This window comes from Anarhichas minor, unplaced genomic scaffold, assembly GCF_050575085.1.
Source record: "Anarhichas minor isolate MPS153535 unplaced genomic scaffold, ASM5057508v1 ptg000037l, whole genome shotgun sequence".
Taxonomy (NCBI): Eukaryota; Metazoa; Chordata; class Actinopteri; order Perciformes; family Anarhichadidae; genus Anarhichas; species Anarhichas minor.
In genome coordinates this window covers 3,877,501-3,896,073 of record NW_027466483.1, presented here as the reverse complement: position 1 = coordinate 3,896,073, position 18,573 = coordinate 3,877,501, and the positions used below count along the sequence as shown (strand labels likewise).

The 18,573-nt window shown below is 43.3% G+C and overlaps 1 protein-coding gene across 4 annotated transcripts in view; it reads left to right on the top strand.

Moving 5' to 3' along the window:
- daam2 (dishevelled associated activator of morphogenesis 2) overlaps positions 1-18,573 on the top strand; it is a 120,401-nt gene that overhangs the window by 28,009 nt on the left and 73,819 nt on the right. For all 4 annotated transcript variants that reach the window (XM_076106937.1, XM_076106940.1, XM_076106936.1 and 1 more), the window contains one exon: positions 12,902-13,189. In XM_076106937.1, the coding sequence (XP_075963052.1) occupies positions 13,022-13,189 (168 nt within the window). In that variant the 5' untranslated portion in view covers positions 12,902-13,021. The remainder of the gene's footprint in view (positions 1-12,901; positions 13,190-18,573) is intronic.

The window sequence follows — 18,573 nt, the reverse complement described above, 5'->3', positions numbered from 1 at the left end:
GTTCAAGGGAAAGGGATGCCAAGTATGGGATTTCATTCCGTGCCCCGTTAATATGTGGGAATGTTTGGGCTTGTGGAATGTGGCATGGCCGACTTTCTTCTCATTCCCAGTATTAATAGCGTAGTTATCCCAGTGATCCGGTCTATTTGATGAGCAGAAATGTGACTCGCGGAGATGTGCCCATCAGCCAGAAGAGAAGAGAAGAGTGGGCCTGTGCTTCTGATGAAAGTCCCCCCCCCCTTGATACGACCTTCTTCCTGAGCCAACATAACATCTGCGTTGTTAAGAGTCCCACACAGCAACTGGTGGATTTCCCTTGTGCAACATGTGGATGACCATCTGAATACAGTTACTGCAACACAAGTTGAAGCCTTGATAGATGTCTCACAAAAATGGGCTTTTTGTCCCGTCAGGCCTCCAAAACGTGCATCTGCAAACTCTGGTTGAATTCGGAGTTAACTTCTTCTAAGCCATCTGCTTCTGCACAGGTTCTGATTTTTGCTCGTGTAACTCGTGTCTGTGGTTCGCGGCTTCCATATAGGGGTTTAACATGTTTCTAATAATTTGCTTCAAACTGCAACCGGGCATGGCTGGGTACTCGAGGCCCCTCCACTGCTGCATGGAACTGCTAGGTTTGTTTTGATCAAAGCAAAAAGTCAATGTAAAGGCAAAGTTGTAACAACCCCATGGTCATGTGGTCTGTTCCTCACATTGGAAAAATTACGTATTTTTCCTTTTTTTAAATGAAACAAGCTAAATTAAATGGCTATTAATGACACCCCCGGAGGATTGGAAACATCCCCCCCCCCTTCAAGTTTTCCAGAGTAAACCACTGAGGCATTCCCTCTTTACGGGTGAGGTGGGTTACTGTTCCTCATGGCCCCGTTAAAGCCAACTGTGCTTATGTGTTTGTTTTGAATGAGGATAGAAGCCAATAAGACCTCAGAGAATTCTCAAATTGAAAGAGTTGAGAGTTTAAAAGTTTATAATGGGATGTTAAAAGACTGCCATGTATAGGTGGTGATGGAGATCTGGCTGTTTAAATTAAATGAATTGGTTGGTTAGAGATGGCACATTATGGAAGTCTCAGATTGTTTGAACAGCTTTTCTAGAATAACCAGTTTGTAGCAGTTGAGGTCACAGCGATGGGATATCAATTGACAGTAGACAGATATGAAAAACATTCAATCATTGCCATTTTTCCTGGAGAGACGATCTATCTGCTTCACAAGACCGGTGGCCACTTTGCAAACCTGGGGCGGTTACATATAATTACACTGTCCTTGCATTGGCTGTTTGTAAACAGAAGAAAATGAAAAATGCCTCTCGGTCCAAATGTGATTGCGTTTGCCTTGGAGACAGTCTGGATATATTTAAGCAGCAGTATTAACCACAAGCTATTAAAGTAATTAATAATAATTGCGGTTGTGGTCAATTTGAATGGAGGTACCTTTGACTTGTTCCATTTGTTCCTTAAATTACGCACAGTGAAGTTCCACTCTATGACAGCGCCATGGAACTGGCTCAACCACATCTACTTAACATTGTTCTGTTGCTATAGTTTTAGCTTGATATATACAGTGACTAGAGGCATGAGACAAGTTTGAAACTCTATGTGCTTGAAGTCCATTGTCATGTTGTTTCCCAGCGACACCGTCTGAAGGCACAGCTCCCAGTCCGACAGCTGCATAGGTTTTCAGCTGTCTCATCCTAACAGCCTCCACTATCTGAGTGAAGGGCAGAAAGGAATTGATAGAGGGAGAATTGAAGCAAAGAAATTAGGGAGGTTTGGAGGAATGGTTAAAAAGAGTGTTGAAGGGGAGGAAGGGTGGGGTTCAGATCATCTGATTCTGGGTTGTTTTCCTGAGAGTTGCACATAGGCATAAGAGCACAGACAGCCCTTGTCAGTAGCTGCCTTAAATCCCTAGAGAGTGTCTGTGGATGGAGCCGAGGCATGGTACTTGTGATTTTGTTGTCAGTAACTGCCTACCCTGTATTGTAGCCTCATCTTTTTTTATATTCTAAATAAATAAAGCATAAATAAAATAACACCACACAACCAAAACAATAAATAACGAAAAACGGACTCTCAGATTTTGAAAACACAAAATGTGCCATGTCTGCGCAATGTCCAGGTCTTAAAATGGTAAACTCTGCTGTTTATTCTGGTATCACGTTGGCTAAAAAAATGTTGGTGACTTTCTTATGTATACAAATACACACATAAAAGAGGGCAATATCGAGGTCAGCAAAAATGTTTGAGGTCATATCACTTATATTGTCCGGCAACATAAAAATGATTGGGGTCATGTCATATATCATACGTTAAGTCAATTACGTAAAAATGATCAAGGTCATGTCTATATATCATACAATAGGGCAATAATGTAAAAATAGTTGAGGTCATGTCGATATATCGTACAATAAGTTCATAATGTAAAGAGGATTGAGATCCATTTATTGTACGATAAGTCGATATACTAGTTATTTTGAAAAGCGCACTTACAGTTTAAGCAAACATTTACTTCATATTATTATCCTGACAGAAATTACAGTCTAAAAATCATTCTCTTCAATTAGTTTGCCGTGCCAATCGGAGAGGCCCAAGAATGTTTTGGAGACAGACCATGCTGTCATAGCTTAAAATTAGTGCTGGGCAATGATTAATCGCATTGTTATGTGTAAAGTTCAATCATGAATTCAAGAGTAGTGAATTGCGCACTTTTATTTTAAAAGTACTGCTATATGAACAAAAGGGCAAATATATATGGCAATATAATATAATAACATTTGGTTTGCAAACACTTTAAACAAATAAGGTGCTTTTTAACAGCAGTATTCCCTTTACACAGTAGCAGTTATATTTCTTGCACTATTTGTGCTCAGTGTGCTGACTGTATGTGAAAATGTCTGTCTTCTGTTTTCATGACAATCAGAGCATGTGAATGCAGCTCTACTGTTCATCAATATAATGCTGTAACTCTGAGGTTATGATGGTTACCCAGCGATGTCCAGTAGTCTCCAGTGAGAGCAACAGCTGGTGCACATTGTAACGCCGTCGCTTTTGTAGTCCTCTCCTTTTCATACAACTCGTGTATTCTTCTTGTGATGGTGCTTCTTGAGGCTCATACGTGCCGGCATTCGTTGCGATCCTAAAGGTGCGTTTACACCAAACGCGACGCGAACGCACCTTGAGAATGTTCCTCAGACCGCCATCTTCCACAATACTAATCGACCTGCAGTTTGTATCTATCCACTTCTCTGTAGCATTTGTTAGCTTGTCTTGCTTTTGTTTATCTATACTTCTCCCACTCGCTGCATCCAACGTAGTCTGAAGACTTCCTCCACCGCTGCCAGTGAGCAACGCACTTTCAAAATAATAATACAAAAAAAAATGCGTTAACGCGCGATAAAATAATTATCGGCGTTAATTAATTATTTGCATTAACGCGATAATAATGTGTTAACTTGCCCAGCACTACTAAAAATAGCTGTCCCCTTGAAGATCAGATGCACCCCCGAGCTAAGGGAGGAAATTTGAAGTTGCTCAGACCAAAAGAACCATCCCCGCATTAGCCTACCCTGTCGGGACCCAGCAGAAATGTCCAAACCAAATCCTGTGGCCCATTGTCCAGGTCCACATGAGAAAGCTGCTCGCTGCACAGACTCTTATGAAAGCGCCGGCCTGCTGTGTGCTTTCAGGACAAGCGCAGGAATGCATTGCATGCAAATGTACCGTGAAATAACAGCAGTACCTGAGTGGGTGATGTCACATCTCAGGAATGCAAGTCGCAATGCGTGTAGTGTGCAGTGCATGTGTTGTGTTTACATTCATTTGATCATTGATGGATCTTCTCGATTAGTCACGCCAGCTGTTTCAGGATCAATCACATTACTTTACACACATCTTGTAAAGTGACCACCCGTGGTGCTTAACCCCGTGTAAATGAGGAAGTGACGCATGAATAAAATCTTTGATTGGCGTGAGACAGAGCAAACTAAAATGTGTGTTTATATGTCTGTATGTGGGAATGCTTGCCTGTACTGAATGCTGCACTAAATGTAACTTATTAGCACTGCAGTACGGCCTTTGACCCGAACAGGCTAAGATCTATGATGTGTACATGGCTTCCCCAAGACCTGATGCAGTGACTGTGGGTGGGCCACAGATCCAATGGGGTTCATGGGAGAATGAGTTTTTAGTGTCCCAGGTGATTAGGCTTGCAGCATGTGGCCTTGGAGGAGGGGGGTAGAATTGAAGGATAGGTCCATTAGTCATCAGGCAGACAGTAGAAAGGGAGGGTAGGGCATGTTGGAGAGGGCATGTCTGGGGTAACAGCACCCAAAGAGTGGCAAATTTTCAATGTGTCCAATGGCTGGGTTGAATAGCTACTTCATGTCAAATGAATGTGTGAGAGGTTCACTTCCACATGCATTTTCCACACACCAGTGTACAGCCATGACCACCCACAAATAAAAGGACATGCTGACCTGACCCAACACAACCCCAATAAGACCTTTTGGTGTGTGTTCACATTGGTGTCCCTCCATGTTGGCATCCTGTGTCAGGACATCAGAAATCCTTTGTGGTTTGACATTGTGATTTGTCATCTGCTGCATGTGCCCGTACCAATTTCAGGAGAAATGATGGGATGTTTAAAGGTTAGATCGTTATCCTCACAATTTTCTTTGTTTCAAACCTTGGGATTCTCGGACTCTACCTTACCGATTCCGATACCTGAACTTGCATATCGGCCGATACGGTGTACCGATCCGATACCGTGCGTTGCATACAGAGAATGAATTTCATTGAACATCCTTTTGTTATCTAGTTCGAAAGATTTTTTTCAGTGCAGAATATTGCCAAATTGCTGACATTTTGCTCGCTCTGGCTAACGTTACACTATCCGCTAGCAATTGCCCGATCACTGCAGAGACACATGTGCAACTCTCAACTGAGATGAGAGAGAAGTGAGGTGGCTCACTCGTTAGCTACTTCCATCATCAATTTTGGCAACCTGATATACGATCGGTGCGTAGACTTGTGTACTAGCTGATACCTGATCCAGCATCTTAGGCTGAATCGGAGGCATTAACGATACTGGTATCGGAACAACTCTAATCAAACCTCATCCTATGATCATATTTACTTCTGGAATTTATTTGACAATAGCCATTCCCTCGATTTACATGGTGAAATTATCTTTATGCAATAGTTTTCAATGTTACATGTGGAGTCTATCTTTCCTCTGCAGGCTTTCAATTGCTTATGCACAAGGGAAACGATCATGAACTCTGTGTTACATTGGTGGACAGTTGTTTTATTTGTTACAACAATGTGAATCCATGAATTCTCTGAGACGAGATGAGGTTGCTCTTCTTTCATACAGAGAAGCTGCCTAAGCTTGCTGTACCACAGTAACCATAGGTGCCACCAGATCAACCAGGACTGAAACCGTAGGGGATTCTAGTTGCCTGGTGCTTTTCTGACATCCAACACTGGGGTTGGCTCTGTCAGACGTGCGCTCCTCTCGCCAGCTGCATGCCAACAGTTTGCCAAAACAATGCCAATCTCTTAATTTGCAATGCATTTTGTCGTCTTGTTCATGTCTGTGCCAGCGTGGCACTGCGCCGCCATCTCTGGTGCTGGGTGCTTATGTAACCCTAACTGCACCCTCCTCCGCCAGGCCTAGCACCCCGGGAGGAATGGTCCTCATTTGTGGGACCCAGAAACAATGTGTGTGCGAAAAAAATAAAGAAAAGTGTGCCACAGACTTCCTTCTGATCTTTTATTCAGTGCCGCTTTAAAATAATCGAGCTCTTTCTTGGCCATGCCTTCTTCGCCTATTCTACTTGTTTTTTTGTTTCAAACCGTTTTATTGCTGCTTCTTGGATTTCCTGCCACATCATTCTTGCCCTATTTTCTTTGCCTCTCTTTAACTGCTTGGCATCAGTTGGGTGAAAAGAGCTAAATCGGAATCCATTCATCCACCCATGTATTACAAAGAAGGTGACAAGGGCTCATCCTCAGTGTGAAAGTGAGGGGCAGTTAGAGGTACTGGGGTGTGAGGAGGTAAGAAAAGGCAAGAGGGTGACTGTGAGCATGATGCATTTCAATGCAGAAGCACACTGGTGAAGCTGCAGCATGAGGAGGGGAATGTGCAAGGGAACGTGGAATGTGAGTGGGTGAATGATGCAGCTCTTTGGAATTGGGTCCAAGGAGGGATGGAATCAACAGGAGCTGGATTTGTATCGGGCTTCATTTAATTTGGCACTAAATATAAAATATACACCTCTTCTTCTGCGTCTCGCCAAACACGATCACGCAGCAGAAGCAGCAGCAGCCCGTCCCTCCTCACTGCCGCCCCCTCTTCCTCCTCCTCCACTGACCTACTTCCCGGCGCTGGGGATGAGGAGATGATGTAGTGCGCTGAATGAGAAGTGGCAGCAGTATATCCCTTTATCCCTGCCTCCCTCCCTCACCTCCTTCATCTCTCTGTCTCCCTCTCTCCGCTCCGCCGCCCTCCAGACTCTTCAAACACACAGCAGCCTATCCTCTCTGCTTCGGAGCGTCTCCAAGTATGCAAATACTGCATGTGTGTGTGTGTGCGCGCGCGCGCTTGCATCCGAATGAGTGGGTGTGTCTGACTTTTTAAAACGTGCGAACACGCGACTGCATGGCTGTGCACAAACAATGCGTCTGTTGCAGAAGCATGCGTGCAGGGAATTCGTCGAAATGTGTCCCGCGTTTTCACGCTTTTCTGCAGGCATGCACCTAAATTCTCGTCCGTCATGATGAGCAGTTAGCAATGACAAACCTCCAAGCGCCTCTTCCTGCACCTCCCGCTCTGAAACACACAGATGTTTTTTAATTAGCACCAGCCCGCAGAGATCCACAGGCTTTCACTCTGTGACAGCTCCCTCTTCCTGTGACTTGTAAAACGGCCATGCATACATCTGCTTCCCGGTGATGAGCAGGGGGAAAAGTAAGGAAGTGTGTGTGTGCAGTTTTTCACGTTGTGAGCATCCGATGTGCGACAGCTCGCTGACACAAAAGAGACCAGAGAGAACGACAGAAAGGAAGGCGCAAGTATGACGGAGCGCACGGCAAAAGTGTCCTTCGGAAAAACAACGGTTCATCCATCTGCCCAGTGCTGCTTCTGTGTAGCATTTTGGGCTAGAGCATTAGTTGCCAGATATGGCTGTAGCTTTTCATTGCACATTCATGTTCAGACTAAATCGGGAGCTCTTTGCAACGAAAATATTTTGGGAAGTAGCAGCACACAGTCACTGCACCCGGCTTTCGCTAGCCGAAAGCACGAGCGCAGAGAAGCAAATGAACAGAAGAGTGGGATTAGGGATGGCAGGAGGACATGCAAGAAGTGGCAAGGAAAAAATGACAGATGTTACTGTCAGAGGGGGGTTGATGGAGGGAAATGTCACTCCATTCGCCCTGAAAAGAGAGAAGTAATGGGAGGTGACAGCGAGTCAGAGGGGGAGGGAGGGGTCGAATGAAAAGCTGGGGCATAAGAGGGGCTCTCAGGGCACATATGGCAGTTGACATGGTCAATTTGGATTGGTGTTTGTGTGGTGACTCCACCATACAGAGGATGACAAAAGCCTACCGTGTATTTATTTACAGTATACAGTACAGTATTTCTGTGTGTATACTGTATATGCGTGTTTGGATTCCTTGGTCTGTTTCCCCTGGGCAAGGGCTGGAAGACAGCCAGCAGAACTGGTGTTGAGTGAGGACTGTGGAAGAGTGAAGATAGACACACACACAGAGAGAGACATTGGACAGCAGGTTTAGGTTGTGTTTTTGCGCTGAATGGCTTTAAACCCCCGTAGAGCGGCCTCTGTTCCATTAGGCTCCACCAGCTGTCCACAGCGTCAATACTACATCACCACAGTAAAGATTTGGCATCAGCTCATACACTATCTTAAAGTAATAAAAATGATGAAAAGCAGTCACTGACCGTCATAGGAAGAGCTTTTTCAAGTGTAAATGCAAGGAAAAGAATCTCCATGATTTACCATCTTGAAGTGGGCTTCTCACTGTCCTCATCACCGTTTCCTTTTTCCCCACTGACCCAATGAATGCTCCTCTTTACATTCATTTGTGATCAGCATGCTTCAGCCACATCTGGTTTAATATAAGTTAGCATGGCGTCTCTGCAACTTATTGCGCAATACCTTGTGACAGTTGTCTTAAATTATTAGCACTGTCTCTGTTTTATTATTTAATTATGTCACTAAAAGTGCAAACTTGTTTGGTACGGTATACTCGCATGCTCATGAGCATTTTTGGTTTCGCATTTGGTTAAGCTGTCTCTCATGTCCACTCTGGCCTTCCTAAAATGATTCCAATGTAAGAGCTGGGGAACAAGATTTACAGTCCCTGTACTAGGCAACAATGCATTCCTATATTCAGCCAAAGCTAATATGAGGGGTTTTTAGCAGTCTGAGTTAGCCAAGTAAATCAGGAATGTTCAAAGTTAGTTATTTTAGTTACAAAATTCAGTTGGGGGAATAACAGATGGAATTTTTGGACTAAAAGGACTAAATTGTTATATGATATCGTCTTCACTTTTCCTACTCAGACTGCTGAAGTTTAATGTTAGCTTTAGCTGCATTTTTGACCACAACGAGGACTGTGGATTTTGTCTATAGTCTCTTTCATTAGTGTTTAACTGCGGTCTCTTCACAGACGGTATGGACAGGAATTACAGCGACCAAAAATGGTTTGGGCAAGTGAGTATTGTTTTAAAGGAACAATATGTAATGTAATTTATTGAATCATAAACTGACCATGATATACCATCAGACATTAAGGAAAAATTGAAATACTGGCAACAATGCTACAAAACCATAATGTTTTCCATAAATTTCCATTCCGGTGCGTAACGTCTGGTTTTGTTCTGGTCTGTGTGACATTCGCACAGTGGCTATTTTGACAGCCATGGTGAGCCAATGGTGTGCTGCAGCCATGGAAGCAAGCAAACAAACTGGATTATGGAGAGTAGCCTAAAATAGAGAAAAAACAAGTATCACTAGCTCGACATTAACGTCCATACACAGCTGGGTTGTCAAGGCAGTCAGTATTTGAGACACACAGCCGGTAAAGTGATGCTGAATAGTGCTGGCTAACTCACGTTAACTGCTCTCAGTCACACAGGAGGAGTGGACGGGCCACGGCTGTTTACTACATCGGCAACAACCAGCGTAACAGAAATATATGTTTGACCTAAATTTACTCATTTTACAAATGTGTCATAACGTTACATTGAAAAAATACTGGCGTTCAAATTGAGTACCTGAGTACTTGTTTCTCATGCACATCCCTAGCTACTAGATTTGTATCTATTTTATCTAATAGAAACACACATATGTTTTAGAAGAGTTTATTACATTTTTGTGACTGAATCACTGAATATGTTCAAATTTTGCTAGCACTACATTGCTAGGTAGAGATTTCAGTGGAACGATGTAGCTTTCGCTAGCTGGCTAGCCAGCAAAACAACAAAGAATGTTCTCTTTTACCTAACGTAACCTTTTCTAAGTAATCCCTCCAACACTGTTGGTTTAAAAATGTAGTGTTAATACCTTTTTATTATTTTAGTTAATACTCTGCTTGCACAAATACATAAGTATTTCATCAAATGAAGACTTATTATCTGATGCAGTTTCTGGTGCTCTGCATGGGTAACGGGGCACATACATTATGCACAGGGAATAGGAGGAGCAGGGGATCAGTAGGGGCCCTACGCTCATTTTTGTCTGGATCCCTGAAGCAGATTAATCCCTCTCTGATTTGGGAAGGGGGGTTCAGGGATTGTCACCTCGGTCGTCATAACACACACGCTGGTGCAAGATGCCACACGTGCTATAATTGACACACTGATGCAATGACTATGAAACGTATACCTTCTGGTGACGAGCGGCCCCCATTTGGGGGCTCTCGGGCTCAGAACCCCTCAAAATCAAATGCGGAAAATAGCATGATTATTAGCCAGTAGCATGTACGTGGCTACTTTTTTTTTTTGGATGAAAGAGCAACGTATGGGCAACAACATCATATAAGTCACTTCTGACACACTCCCAACACAGCTATAGGGTACTCACATAAGCAGAAAAATATCGTGGCATAAAAGCACCAAATCCGGGCCAGAAATCGGCGTTATGAGTACCTCAAATCAATGTTTGTACCCTCATGCTAACAGCTACCAAGTCATGCAAAGCATGTAATAGCATTAGCACACGTGGCGGAACACGTAACTAACTTCTGTTTTACGATCCGTATAAGCACTAAACAGTTGTGAGTGATCAAACGTACCTTCATGCTGAACTCCGCCGAAAAAAATCGTAGGTATGCGCCCAAGTTTTATGAAAATATGGATAATAACGCCGCAGAATTTCCGTTCCAAAGCTGTAGTCATTGTTGCCAACTGCATACTGTTGACTTCCGACTTGTTTCCAGAATAAGAGCGGTCAAGCAGGCTTGGGCGAGTGGTCAGACTGCCTGCGACCGGAAATTTCCGCCGGGGTACACGCGTCACTTCTGGCAACTTTATTGTATGAAAACTTTTGCCGATCGCCACCAAACTCGACACAGGTCTTCCTAAGACTATGACGCGTCGAACGAGGGGTTGTTTTTTGAAATCGACCGAGGATAGGCTGCCATGCAGCCACATACACACACATGAAATGAGAAAATCCTACAGATGACAGCCAAAACTGGCTCTGATGATGTTATGAATATGAATATGATTCCTATTATCTGTATTTGGATGTATTGAATCATATGAGTGATAAAGAAAGTGAAATATATAGTTATATAGTGTATAAAAGTACAATGTAAGAGCTGCAACAGCTGGTTCGAAAATGATGACCTCGCCTGACCGCTTTGTACTAAAACCTCTTATTATTCACTTTATTCCACTTTATTCGACTTTAACCTTTTTTTAATAACTACTGATCAGTTATGCTGACTTGGGAAATTTTTAGGGAGCTAGCTGCATTATTTCAATAACCTTTTATCAATGAAAGTGCATTGTTTTCCAGGCGAAGCTGAATATTTTCAATTTCAGCTGTGTAATGTCTTATTTAACTATATTAACCAGTAACATATACAAAATATTTACACAATTCAACACATCTCACAAGTGTTACCAGTATTCTAGCATCAAAATTATTAAAATAGACCTTGTAGTTAGAGCTGGAGACTCACTTGCGTATGGGTATGCAATTTTCGCGCAGAGGGCTAAAAATAGGGCTAGGGGGCTGTAGTCATCAGAAGGTTAAAGGTGATTATACAGAAGAATTTAAGATACAGTACTTGTCAGAAAATAAGCCCAGTGATGGCTGCACACTCCACAGGCATTTCCATGTTCGAACAAGCCAAAGAAAAACCTTTGGTTGATTTTCATTTAAAATAGCCTCCAGTTTTCATTTGTATCCGTGCACAACCCTGTTGCCTCGAGAGGGATGGCAGAATCAAGGAGGGGGAAAAAGCAAGCTCCTGTTCGAGGGCCCAGCGCATTCATAAAGAATTTACCATCCGGCTATTTTTAAACTGTGCAGGGAGAACTCCTACGCTGAACGAATGTGTGAGAAAGAACGATGGCGGAGAGTTGTGCTCGGTCGAGATGTAGTACATTGTGGCTTCTTTCACTTTCACTGCCTTATTAAACAGATGGGTGCAAAGCTCTAGCCATTACTAAATGCTTGTTTGGTTATGTATAAATATCAATAAAAACACATTTGGGAGAGGAATGGATTTATTTGCCTTTTAAAATATTTGCTTCCGTGCTCTTGATGGCAACTTCCTGAAATGGTTTTAATTGTATTTCACTTAAATAGCTCCAAAATGTATTTTCTTGGTCAACTATTTCTGCTGGATTTGCATGACGGTGGTATTTGCATAACAGACTTGAGGTCCATTCATTTACAAATGCAGTAAACTGCTGCATAAAGAACAGCTTTGGCAACTGTGCGAGTCCGCTGTGGGTATGTGCTCACATTGTGTAAGTAAGAATGTGTGGAAAAGTGGTTGATAGGACATAATATGGTGTAAAGAGTGCATTATTCATACAGTATGAAGACCACCCATATCCTTTTCGTAGCATTGAGGAAATCCTCCAGGGTGTCTCGGCCTATTCAGTCCCCTGCTCCTGTTGTCATCCACGACCGTCAGTACACACACACACAGTGTCCACTACATTGAAGGAGTGAGGGCACCGCTGGGGCAGCTCTCGGTGCAAGGCTGCACAAACAACACACACGCTGCGAAGGCACCATTGTAGCTCACGGACAAGAGGTTTCTTTGTCCAGGCACAAGAGCAACCGATGTCAAGATGAGGATATGATGGCGGCCCATGCTGCCTCCCCGCCCTGGCACATAGTCAATGGAATTAAGACGATTTCAAAAGAGAATAGATGAAATCAACGGTTGTCAGACATGACGGTGGTGTCATCTGTGGTCGTAGGTTCCTCTAGCTAAAGCATTTCGGCTTTACAGTGATCGCTTTTTAATTAGTCTGTATTTCCAGCACTGTAAAGTCTTGAGAAAATCCAAGCACGGAGATAAATTGCTTCACTTTCTGTGCACTACAAGCCATTTCTTTCCAAGGAAACATTGACCAGATACTGTGTGTGTAGACCGCACCAGACATTCATGAACTGAGTATAGTCTCTGTCACGCTACATTGTGATTGAAAATCAGATAAATTATTTACCTTACAAGTGAAAATGTCATGCATTATGACATTAAACATGCTTGTCCAAATCTATTGCATGTCAGTGAGAGTACTTCTTTTTGACACTGGGGAAACCAAACCTAGGCCAGCTTGCATTGACAATGTCTCTGTAACCTTTTCTCTCTCTCTTCTCTCTCTTCTAGATCATGCCCCCTAGATAGCAGCCGCGTCCTCCTCTCCACTCCCCCTCCCTGCCCCTTGGCCCCTTCCTCTACCTTCCTGGTTCCGGGATCATCACTGCCACCTGTGTCACCACAGCCACCATGCCCCCCAGGAAGAGGACGCGGCCGGGCCTGGGCTTCCTGTGCTGCTTCGGCAGCAGCGAGCCTCCGGAGATCAACCTCAAGGACAGCGTGCCTCTGCAGCTGCTGGAGTTCAGTGCCCCCATGCCGCCCGCTGAGGAATTGCATGCACGTTTCTCCGAACTGGTGGTGAGTAAAGATGGAGTGGGGTAGTTGAATGATTTTTCAGAATGTCACTCAAAGCAAATGCTTGCCCCTAACAGATCTAACCAGTTAGGCCTAGATTTTGGCTGAAGTCTTAACATAGACCTCTTGGACTGGTGGTAAGGGCGTGTATTATATATTTGAGGTTTAGGCGTTTTCACACCTGCTTTGTTTAGTTTGGTTTAATTGAACCATGGAGAGTTTACCCCCCTTCCCCTTGGTGGTGTTCTTTTGGGCAGTTGTGAACACAGCAAACGCCCTCGGGTGTGGACCAAAACAAGTGGACCAGGACTACCTCTTCAACATGGTCTCGGTCTGGTTGTTTTGGTGTGCACCAGAGTTACAAATTAACTTTGGTTTGGTTTGGTACTATTCTTCTGTGGTAATAACATGATTCAACCTCTATCTGATCCAACTGGAGGAAGCATTGCGCCTTCTTTGGATTAAACCAGCTCCCGTAGTGAGCTGCGCTTTGCGCTATGGGAATGCATGCTTCCTTCAGATGCACCAATGGCGACTACTGCATCATCACATTATTTTCCTGGCGCAGCCGCGCCCCATCATCATACTGTATCGTTGGCCTTAGGTTATCAATACAAATGATGTAATGGTAACCGAGGCCAAGATCCACCTGTGTAGTTGTCCCTACTTTATTATTTCTGAAACAGGAGTCTATTTATTTCTGTATGTTTTCCTTCATGTAAATTCTGAGCAATGTGATGCAGCTTCCTCATGCGTCACCCATTTTGGTGCCCTGTTGTCCAAAAATCAAACTTGAGGCAATATGCAACATCATGACAAATTGGTCCCTGATTTGGCCCAGAGCAAACAAACTATAGGTGTGATAACGCCCTTGGATTCATCATCCCTTCAGTGGTTTTAATAGTCCCTCTAAGTGAACAACTGAATACCACTGTAATACGACCCAAGTGGTTTCGTGGGGTGCATAATAAATGAGTCAGTCCAACAGTATGTCTTACATGTGTACTAACTACCTGCTTGTTAGGATATTTTCGTTAATGCTTTCTGTAGGATCAGAACTGATGGCAGCACACTTTGTGGATAGTATAGAGAGAGTAGCTGTTTTATGAGAACGTTCAACGTTATTGTGATGCAGTCCTGTGCTGTTTTGGATGCTGCACCTTTGAGCAATCTCCAAAATGAGTCACCATAAAGAAATGCTGCTCATTAAAGTGAAAACACAAGTCAAAATGAAGTTGGCTCAAAACAACAATGTAAATCCTGGAATGTTCTTTTTCCTACTGCCGAGCAGTCCAATTATTTTCCCTTCCCTTGCGTGTTGTTCATTATCCTGACCAAACAGGATTAGGAGACGGGAATTGGAAGGGAATTGGAAGGGAATTGGGTCTTGTGGAGTGTGTCTTGATGGTTGGATGAGGCCCCGCCCCAACCACATTCCACAAATTCAGAAGTTCATCCTTTCCACTACACAGCAGCCCGCCCTTGTGCGACAGTTCCCATCTCGTGCACAGATCACACTTGTTGGCAGAGGTTGCTGGTCCCTCTGTACTGGTGCCAGACTGGCATGGCTGTTTTGGCATGTACCCATGGTGCGGAGAGGGATCAGGGCACAGCTGTCAGAATGGAGAAGTCTGCTGTGGTTTTCAGCTGCCATGCGAGCCGGATCTGGCGTGGAAGAACAGGGCTTTTCTGTTTCTGTCTCGTCCGCTCCGTTACTGTTTGGGTCCATCTCGACGCCTCTGCCATGCTCACTCGACATCTGAGTTTCTTCTTCCTCTGTCTCCTTCTCCCTCTCTCAACAATGTGTTCAGCAGTAAGGCTACAGGGCAGCTTCTGCCTCTTAGTCTTTGGGAGTGCTAAACTTCACCGTCTGCAGGATATATCACTCCTCCAACCGTCATTATCAATTCAGGAGATTAAGTAAAATTCCATTTGGGATAGGAAATTATTGGCTATTATCAAGGCAGATGTTTTTCCACTGGGGATCCTTTCCCCGTCTTTCCTGCTAATTGACCTGGCTTGATCCGAAATTTGCTGTCTAGGCTCCATTATAATCCCTGGTATTGCACAAGCCCTTAAACCTCAGTAGCTGTGTATTTATTGGCTTGATGAGAGAAAATTAAAAGTTAGGATTGTTGCAATCAAGACATTGATCCCCTCAATCATGATTGAATGCCCATCCAGCTGTGCAATAACTAAAGCTTACTCCTGGAAAACTAACAGGTTGTCATTTTACAAACTTGGTGCCCCAACGTGGTCTGAAAAAATTCCTACATGAAAAGTACATGAAGAAGAGTTTGGAAAAGCGAACAGAGACATGAAATACTGGGAGATAAGATTAAAAACATGGCTTTCACATGGGAGTGCTAAGCCAAATCACACCAATCCTCGCGGGTGAGAGGACTGAATGACCCACAGTTTATTTTTGGGGGCAGCGTCTGAGCATGCAATGAAGCTGACAGACATATGCACGAGCTGGAGAAGGACCAAGAAGCAGACAGGTCCATCTGCGATTGTCAAACCTCTTGACTTGCCGTTTTTTTCGACCCAGGAGAGAACGCGGATTTGGCTTTTTGTCATTGGATCTGGGCCATTCCACATGTTGTGAATAGATTATTCTTCAGATGGTTGTTGGAGGGTCACTCAGATGTTTTGTCTCTGGGGTCGTGTCTGTGTTAGGTTATGGTTCATCTTGTCTTTACTTTTCAGCATTGAATGTAGCACTCACAGATGAAACTCTTTGTGTGTGCTACAGCAATCATATCCGCTCTGTAAATCACTTCCTGTGCTCTCCTTTGAGGAAGAATCTCTGAAACCAAAATAACGCATGTTTTATATTTTATATATTTCGTGATAGTGTCTCCTAATAATTCAAGGTGTAAGAAAATATCAATATACTGGAGTATCATGATATGATTTTGGATACTGTACAGGTTCTCAAACGCTTTTGAATGAACGGTTTACATGCAACGATTCATGGCTCAGATTGCACAGAAAGTGGTTACATTGTTTTGGATGTTACAGTTCCACTGTTGTGATTGCATAAAAATTAGTGCTGGGCGTTATTATCGCGTTAATGCATTCATTAATTGACGCCGACAATTATTTTATAGCGCGTTAACGCATTTTTTTATTTTGAAAGTCCGTGGAGGAAGTCTTCAGCAGACTACGTTGATGCAGCTTGTGGGATAAATTTAGATAAACAAAAGCAAGACAAGCGGCGTTACAACGTGCACCAGCTGTTGCTCTGCCTGGAGACTACTGGACATCACTGCGGTAAAGTCAGCAGACACTTACATTTTAGTGCACCTATATGCTGAAATTCACGGTAAACGCATTCAAACGGCACAGGTCGGGAGCGAGCGAAGGACTTTGAAAGCTAGCGGAAAGATTAGCGTGAGACAACATCCGGTTTCTTCAGACGAACATCCGGTTTTCAGAATAAGATGCCAACAAAGTATGAATTATATTCACATTAAGTATAAAACATGCTACCTGCATCTCGTGAGTTAAAGGGAAAATATACATATCATCGCTACTGTGTAAAGAGAATACTGCTGTTAAAAAGCACCTTATTTGTTTTAATAAGTGTTTGCAAACCAAATGTTATTGCCCTTTTGTTCATATAGCAGTACTTTTAAAATAAAAGTGCACAATACACTACTTTTGAATTCATTATTAAACTTTGTCATAACAATGCGATTAATCGCAAAAAATCCATGCGATTAATCGCGATTTAAATATTTTAATCGCGATTTAAATATTTTAATTGCGATTTAAATATTTTAATCGCGATTAAATATTTTAATCGTTGCCCAGCACTAATATAAAGTAAAGTCTTTTTTTTAAGTAACATTTAAGGCACATGACATTGTGTTCTTTATACTATGGCAGTTTTAAAATTAAATAAAAAAAATTGGATTTATAAAATCTCGATACATCACCATGCTTGTTTACTTACTTATTGAATCGTAACCCCAGTATAGGTCCAAGCTAGGGTGTGTGCGAAAGTTCCCCCGAGCCTTCAGCCCACCTAGTGCCAATGCAGAGGAAATGCGTCCGGCGATATTTAAGTTAGATCATCACCATGACAGTTTGATTAATGTCTGATTTGATTGGCTGGGCATTGCACAAACTGCTTCTACCTAACTATGATCATCTGGCCAAGCTGTTGGTCCCCCACTTCTGTTTTACCGATCCAGCAGCCGACATGCTGATACGTTTGACCAGCCGTCGAAAAATCAGTACAACCAGACCTCGAGCAGTCACTCTGTCTGGACACAGCACTGACATGAAGAGCCAATGTAGCGAGGTGAGGAGCTGTGCTACAGGGGGAGGAAATAAAGAAAAATAGAGAATAACATAACATAGTGCGTTTCCATGGCCACAGGAGAAGGGATTATTGTTATGAAAGCCTTTCCCGATGAGGCGAGTGAGACTCAATGGAGCCTCCGGAGTGGGAGCGACAGATCTGGGCCAAATGGAGGAGTAAACCGCCTCCACGTGTCCTCGCCTCCATAATGGGATCCTCCACTAGCCTCAGCCTACACTGTTAGCGGGAGAAAAGACTTTAGCTGACTCAAAATCGTTGGCCGGACAATTCTTAACTCGTCCATTGTGCCATGATTGTATGATTGTAATATTAAGCTATATCAACAAGTCCTGGTATCTCAAAACCGCGCTTTTCCTCACCTGCTTTCAACTCTCTGCTGCATCATACCTAAACATCGGAAGCATTCTCAAATGTTTAACCTTTCAGCAACCTCTACTAACTTCTCTGCTACTTCATGCAAAATACATGAGCATAGAATAAGTAATGGAGCAAAATAAATGAGTTATTGTCCTTGGTGTGTACCTGACAAAACTAAAATGACAGAATAAGCATGTGTGGGATCCATCTTTGTTCCCTTGTGTAAACACTCCCTCATCCTGGAGAAAGTTCTAAACCTGCTTCCAAGTCCCCCATCAACCCATATGAAAGCCTCCTGTGCCAACAACTGAACTTGACAACCCACTGCAAATGAACCTGGAAGCAATCCCCACTGATTTGGACACAACGAACAAAGGCCAAATCAGAGGAGCTAATGGATCATATCAATTAAACTACACATTTGCAGCTGGCTGCAGAATTTCCTGATAGCAAATGTGCCGCCGTTCTGGGTTTGTTTTTGGGGGGATTTGAGTGCATTTGAAACAGTTTCTTTCCACCAGCGTTTCAAGGCTTGCACGCATAGTTGATATATAGGCCATGTGTGAAGTTTGGCAGTGCTTCAAGAACAGGGACAGCTTTATTTTTGCTTTGTCAAGGCAATAACATATTACCACCAAATGTGAAATTGCTCTCATATTTAGGTGGTTGAGAATGGGCTTGCTCAGCCGTTTTGGAT